Genomic DNA, 7,756 nt, shown 5'->3' with positions numbered 1-7,756 from the left:
AAATATCTAAAAAAAAAAAAAAAAAAGTTGTCATGGTCATTAAGTTGGGATCTACCATCGGGCTAGTTATGTGTGAGTATGAACCAGTCAATTTAACATCTCTATGCATCCTTTATAGTGTTATCCATTTTAGCTCCCCCTATCAACAACAATAAACACAACAGCACTTCTTATTGCCTGAAATGACTTCTCCTTTTACAAATTTCTGGGGAATGGAACTTTCTGAGTAGCCACAACATGATACATTCTTTAAAGCATAAAGACCACAGGTGTCATTCAAAGTATTTCCATCAGCTAGTGGCAGAGTGCAAGAGACACTGAAGTCACCGTCACACACCTCATTAAGTATACATATTATGAGAGGGCAATATTTACTCCAGAGATGTTGTGTAAAGAATTTATTTTGAAATGTAGGATTCAAAGATTTTTCCATAAAAACTTTGTGGTATTTACTTTTAAAGATTTTGTCCAATATGGGCAAATTTAACATGTATAAGTTGGCCTAGATCACATAATAAATTCAATGTTAGTTACTGATCTATATTCTACAATTATGTTCAAAGAAAATAGTGTTGCAATAATGTTCACAGATATTAATAGTGATTACCTGTGGGTAGAATTTTGAGTTTTGTATTTTTAACAATGCTTTATGTCATTAGTCAAAATTGATCACATATTATATTCAATTACAAGTAAATGTTTTATAATTATTTTATATCATTCAATATGTTCTGAATCCTAGTCACAATGCACTTTTCACATTACATTTGCAGTAGTGAGTATATTAAAAGAATTGACACAAAATAAAACCTCTACTGATACTTAATTAACTTCATTTTATCTTATTTTTGTAAGCCTATAATTTGTCTATAATTATCATTTTCTTTTTTATCATTAAACTTTTACTTTGAATATACAATAATAAGACTTTCATACAAAATCATTATTCTAAACTGGTATTCTCTTAAGTAACAGTTGAGTAAATATTTTCCTGAAATTCTTATTTTCTATAAATGTATCAGGTTTTTCCACACCACAGAAATATTTTATATATACATACATATGTATGTATATATGTGTGTGTATAAAAACATATTACATATATACTGCATAAATATCACATTATATATTATTTAATATATACCCATATACTAACAAGGATATATTATGTATATGCTAATGATATGACAATATTACTTCAATGCTACACCACCCCACAGACAGAAAACATAGCCCTCAAATTTACCTTTACTTGTTGGCTGACAAAGTTTATGGAAAAGGCCTTTTACAAGAAAACTGACAAACACAAGATTTGAAGGTTCGTGGTAATGTAAATGTGAGACAAGGCCAGCAAACCCTGTAGGATGACCTTCTTGATTTATATGTCCCTAAAGAACAAAAATAACTTGTTAGCTTGGGTCAACTCACAGAACTAGTAACAAGTCAATTATTCATTGTCGTTTAAAGTAGTCCATCATACTAATAAAATGGTAACTATTAACTGGACCAACTTTAATAATTATATGAATTACCAGTAATGCTACCCATTAGGTATTGTCTTCTAAAGATTTTAACACTGCAATGTGGTCAAATCTAGGGCAGGAAAGATGGCTCGGCAGTGAGGGGCACATTCTGCTCTTTCAGAGGACCTGAACTCAGTTTTCTAGACTCCACATCGAGCTTTTTAGTTAGTTGTAAATCCAGTTTCAGGCTTCTCATAACTTCTTCTTGTATCTACAGGCACACACACACACATACACACACACACACAGAGATGCATAAATAAACTTTAAAAAGTAGATGTAAAAAAAATCAAAGGTCTGCTACTTTAAAAAAATCTAGATATCAGCAAATCTATTATGTGCAAACAGAGGGCGGGGAGGGAGAATGAAAGGCAGGATTGGTTCATACCTCTTTCACCAGGAACTGCAAAGAATATAAGAAGTAAAGCTTTAACATGTCTGTGGCTCCCGGTTGTTTGAAGGATAACAATGAATGCTTCAGCACGGACAGTGCCTACAAAAAAAAGTGCATTTTAATTTAGCAACACTGAGTGAATGAAATGTCTTTAAAATAAATAATACAGGCTAATACATGTCACACATAGAAACACACGAACATATTATATATCTTAAATATACATATGTGTGTGTATATAAGTATATATATATATATATATGAATTATAAGATCTACATCTCTAAAGAACAATGAAACTTTGTGAGTGCTCCCTCTTACCACTCTACTCTTTGAAATGTTGTCTCCCCTGACTACAGCACTCAAGGAAAAAGGGATTGGTCCCCGACAGTATAGGATAAGAATAATACCATGAAATACAGCAGCAATACACAACATTCAGTTAGATTTAGTACAATTTCCTTTACTCTACAGCAGTCCTCTAACCCAGCACATATTTCCTTGAATACACAAAAGAGCTCTGTGGCTTTTTGAATAAGAATAAGCTCACAGGCTCAAATGCTTGGATGCTTGCTCCCCAGTGCATGGAGCTGAATGGAAAGGATGAGGAGGTGTAAGCTCTGAGTTTGTAAAAGCCCATGACAATCACATTTAGCTCTCTGACTTTACCCTGTGGTAAAGTCACAAGATGTGAGCTCTCAACCACTACTCCAGCGCCATGCCTACCTTCCTGCTGCCCTGCTTCTGCCATGATGGTCATAGACTCTAAAGACCGCAGTAAACTACTGTTCCTCCTATGAACTGCCTTCATTATGGTCCTATCACATTGTTAGAAAAGTGATTGATTAAGACAAAACTGTCTCCAAAAAGTATGAGCATATAGGACATTCCAGTTTCAGAGCTTGCCGTGACCAAGTTATGTGGAGTGAGGGTGAGAGGAAGCTAGATATATTATTTTGTTCAGCAATATTACTGAAAAAGAAGTAGGAGGAGCTTGGCTGAAGCCAAAAGAGTGCTTCATTTCAAGTGTCAAGCAGCAGGGTGTGTGTGTGTGTGTGTGTGTGTGTGGCGTTTAACTTCTCTCTAAACTACCTGTGATGTTAGAATAACCACAAAGGTTCTTAGCCTCACTCAGATGCAAACCTAGGTGCCCTAGGTTGGAGAGCTTCTAGTGTACAGAAGAATCTCAGCGGTCCTTTAAAAACACACACACACACACAAAACAAGAAAGAACTATTTTGTTGGTTCTATTTACATACATGTGTTGGGGTGGAGGGAGTACAGGAGGGAAAAAGAAAAGATAGGAGCTCTCTCCCTCCTTGGCAGTGGATTATGGAGGAAACCAAAGTTTCCTCCAGCACCACACCCTTCTCCATGTGTGCTGGAATCAGAGGAGGCAGCAATTGGAAAACAACAAAGACCCAAGAGAGGGTCTGGGGAGAGGAAATAACTGTGTGGTTCACTGTGTCCACGGACCTTATCCTTAATGTCAGACTAAAGCACGATGCACTCATATTTTCACTGCTACCACAAAATACCTAAGGAGAGCGACTTAAATGACGAACAATTTTTGGCACATGGTTTTAAAAGTAGATTGCCTAGTTTGGCCTCAGTGTGAGAGGATAAGCTTAGTCCTGCTCTGGCTGGATGACCCAAAGCAGGGTGGTACCCAAAGGGGGCTTCCCCTTCTCTGAGAAGAAGAGGAGGGGTAATGGGAGGAAGGATTTGTAAGCGTGGGATTGAGAGGCTGTGATTGGGATGTAAAGTGAATAAATAAACTAGTGAACAAAAGGAGTAGTTTCAGCACATAGCTTGCCTAGCTCCATTACACTGGGTCTGCAGTGATGAGGCTGTCTCCCTCAAAGCAAGCCTGCATTAAAAAGTTCCCTCTTGAGAAGTCCTTGGTCCTCTGAAGATTCTATGCCCCAGTATAGGGGAATGCCAGGGATAGATTTCGGGAGAGGGTAGGTTGGTGAGCAGGGGGAGGGAGGGAGGAACAGGTTTGTTTGTTTATTTGTTTGTTTGTTTTCCAGAGGTGAAACCGGGAGAGGAGATATCATTTGAAATATAAATAAAGAAAATATCTAAAAAAAAAAAAAGTTCCCTCTTTCTTCCACTCTTGTTAGGACCCCAGCACACTGGATGATGCCACCTGCATTTGAGAACACCGCTGTTCTTCATGCTAATTTTCCCTGGGGAGGGAGGGCTCCACGGATGCTCTCAGAAGTAAAATATAATTAGAATCTATGACAGTGTTCCTAAAAAACAGAGTTGATCCAGACACTGTGGCACATGCTTGTAATCCCAGCACACTCAGGAGGTGGAGGCAAGAGAATCAGGAGTTCAAAGTCACCCTCAGCTCTGAAGTGAGTTCAAAGCCAGCCTGGACTACAAGAGACCCTCCCTCAAACAATGACAATAAAATAAACAGAATTGACATTATAAAGGTCTAAATTAGTAATCCAAAAGACAGTTCTCTCATAATAAAAAAAATGTAATTGAGAAAAAAGGTAAATGGGGCACTATATATATATACATATATATATATGTGTGTGTGTGTGTATTTACATATATATGTATATATACATATATATAAGTATATATGTACTTACTGAAACTAAATAAGATGAGGCAATTGACAAAAAATATAATTTAAGAGCTTTTTAGTTCAACAACTGCTTGAATATAGTTATGAAAAGGTTATGTATTTCTCCACATGGGCCCATTGTATGTACAGGTCAGTAGTGGAGAACACATGCAACCTCCTCACTGTAAAAACATTGTATGTACAGGTCAGTAGTGGAGAACACATGCAACCTCCTCACTGTAAAAACAACCTGCATAGCAAGACAGAACCGTCTCATCACAAAGCAGCTAAGTAGTCATGTTTAAACTGCCTTTCAGAAAGTAGAGCTTGGGAAAAATCATTTAAAATAAGCAAAAGCAAAAGACTCATATCACTATGTAGGGAGAGGAAAAAAAAACAGTCAAATTGACCGCATGAGGAATGAGATTTCCTCATTGCCAAAGCTAGGAGATGGAACAAATGTGTTCTAGGAAACACCCAGTCCTAAGAGCTAAGCGCTAGTCAGAGCAGCACAATGCATGCTTTCTCTCATTGTGTCTCTAGATTTAAACATGTATGTATGTGAAGGTTGAAGAGCAAGTGTTTGTGATGGGGAAGGAGACCAGTGGTAGGAAATTTAGAAATACAATGGAGAAATGAAGAGAGTATGTGGTCAAAGCATATGACACACAGTCATGAAACACCATGATAAAAGAAGACATAGTTAAAAGCACAGTCTGAAGAGTTTATGCCCACACTCAAAAGTGGGCATAAGTAAGCAGAGGCTTCATAGCAGGCTTCTCAAACAGGCCAAAGCACAGAAATGAACCTTCCTAATTAGGTGTCTGAAAAATAACAAGGAGTCAGAGAGATAGCTCAGTGGGTAAAGGGGCTTGTGTACAAGCCTGGAGATGAGAATTCAGTTTCTTGAATTCATGTAAAAGTAGCCTTCTGAACTCCACGTGTGCTCTCTGACACTTGCATGACAGTTACATGTATACACACAATCATAATACACTATAAAAATAAGTAAAATATTTTAATTTTTAATAAGTAAATAATGAGTGAAATAAAATATTTTATAATATTAAATCATTAGTAAATTAATAATAAGTCTTATTAGAAGATATACTTAAGAATTGTTAATAAGTCTTATTAGAAGATATACTTAAGAACTGAAAAACAGGCCAATATAGTGGCTCAGTGGGTAAAGGCACTTGTCACCAAGATATACAACCAGAGTTAGATATCCAGGACCAAAGACCCAGGACTGGGGACCCAGAAGGAAGAAGGAGGAAAACGGGTTCCTTCCTGCAAATTGTCCTCTGCTTGTTCTCTGGCCTGCCACATGTGTGCCATTGCCATGGCATGTATACACACACACACACACACACACACACACACACACACACACACACACACATGAGGTGGGGGGAAGAGAGGGAGGAAGGGAGAGAGGGAGAAGACATTTTAAGAAAACTCAAACAACTCAAAAATGAAGAAACTTCCCAAAAACAATGTTTTGCGAAACCAACAGACCCATTAGGAATATCCAGGAATTCTCACTTCCATAAGTAGTCTCTGATTAAACTGGTTATAATAATTCATACACGAAATTAGGAAAAACAGGTGCTGCTGTGGTCTGAATGTGGTCCCTAGGTCATACTGAAATCCACTCTCCATGCCAGCAATCATATTGAGGTCTGGGACTTGAGGGCGTGAACAGAAATCAAAGGAAGTCCTAAGATTACAGGGCTCCCATGTTGGAATGCTCTTGATTTTACAAGAGTAATGGAACAGGGACACAGGGGTTGGGGACGCAAGCAGGCCTGCATGCTTCCTGTTTAGCATTTAATGTTTTGTGACTTGGGACACTTCAGACAAAATGAATTTCAGTAGATGCCACCCTTCAGCATCAAACCTCCAGAATCATGAACCAAATCAGACCTTTGTTCATAATTCACTCCACCTGTGGTATTATGTTACAGCTGAGAGAAAATGAACATGCATCCTTTCGCAGTGCCTGGTTCCTAAAGTGGAAATCAAATCATCTAATTGCAAGATTCCCTGTAATCTGACCCTAAAGCATCAAGACAATGTTCTGATTATATTTTTACATCCACTGCCTTATAAACTGAGCCATCATACCTTGGAGAAATGTCTGAAAAACAAGAACAACAAAATAACTATCATGTGACCGACCATTAGAACCAGGCATGAGACATTTTTGGTTTGTTGTTATCTTTTTCAGTTTTCTATATTTTCTAAACACTTAATGAATTTGCATTTTGTCTTATGAAAAAAAAAACCTGTTACTTTACAATGATAAAAGAAAATATCATTCTTGTTTCTGAGCAGTAGAAATAGATCATAGCTAGAGTCCTTCGGTACAACGTGATGGTACCTATCATACACAAAGACACCGGTTACGGGCAAACTTTTGTGACCGCCTAGTCATAGACTTTGTCTGATCATGGAAACAAACAAAATTTGTCACTCTGCTCCCCAACTTCCTCCACCCACTCTAGAGAATGCCAAAGACATGGAAAGCCAAATAAAAGCACAGCAGAGATGATTTCAGCCAGGCCAGCAGTGAAGACCAAGGCCCAAGCAGCACCTTTGCTTTTCCATCCTCTAGGTCATCCGCCTTGGTAGCCAGCAACATGAGTCTTAGGATGAGTGAGATACTGAGGGGAAACTGTCCTCTCAGCTCAGGAACCTTGGATTTTATGAGTTTTTCTATTTTGGGCAGTGGAATATCAAAGAAGTAGACATCACCCAACAGGTCTTGACCTCTTCTTCCGGCCCGACCAGACATCTGGAAATATAGCAGAATCATGCTATGAGAATCACCTAAGAGAGTGTAAAGAGATTAAAAGCCTTTTATATTGCTTTGAGCAAGTATGCTGCATGTGGAGGTTAGCTAATGACGAACCTATTTTAAATCTGAGAAATGAATCACATCTGAAGCAGAGCTATTTTAAAAAATATATCTATCATCCCATGCATAATTAATCAAACCATGTGTTTGTATAATACTGTATAGAATTACACATATTTATAAAAGCATATATCTAACACTATGGATATATTATATACTGTATAATATATATATAATTGCCACTTCCTGGAAATTACTTGATACAATATTTTATCTATGATATATAATATATGCTATTTATTTACTTTTTTCTTTTAGATATTTCCTTTATTTACATGTAAATTTCTCAATTCCCAGTTTCCCCTCCAAAAAACAAAGAAACAAACAAAAACA

The 7,756-nt window shown here is 37.3% G+C and overlaps 1 protein-coding gene across 4 annotated transcripts in view; it reads right to left on the bottom strand.

The window, feature by feature from the left end:
• The window catches only part of LOC116069359 (probable ATP-dependent RNA helicase DDX60), a 129,191-nt gene that overhangs the window by 19,709 nt on the left and 101,726 nt on the right, over positions 1–7,756 (bottom strand). For all 4 annotated transcript variants that reach the window (XM_031339922.1, XM_031339920.1, XM_031339923.1 and 1 more), the window contains exons 30-32: positions 7,100–7,300; positions 1,912–2,016; positions 1,247–1,388 (exon numbers count right to left, since the gene is read on the bottom strand). In XM_031339922.1, the coding sequence (XP_031195782.1) occupies positions 1,247–1,388; positions 1,912–2,016; positions 7,100–7,300 (448 nt within the window). The remainder of the gene's footprint in view (positions 1–1,246; positions 1,389–1,911; positions 2,017–7,099; positions 7,301–7,756) is intronic.

The sequence above is a fragment of the Mastomys coucha genome, unplaced genomic scaffold, assembly GCF_008632895.1.
Source record: "Mastomys coucha isolate ucsf_1 unplaced genomic scaffold, UCSF_Mcou_1 pScaffold22, whole genome shotgun sequence".
In the NCBI taxonomy this organism is placed as follows: Eukaryota; Metazoa; Chordata; class Mammalia; order Rodentia; family Muridae; genus Mastomys; species Mastomys coucha.
This window is presented reverse-complemented; position numbering and strand designations above follow the sequence as displayed.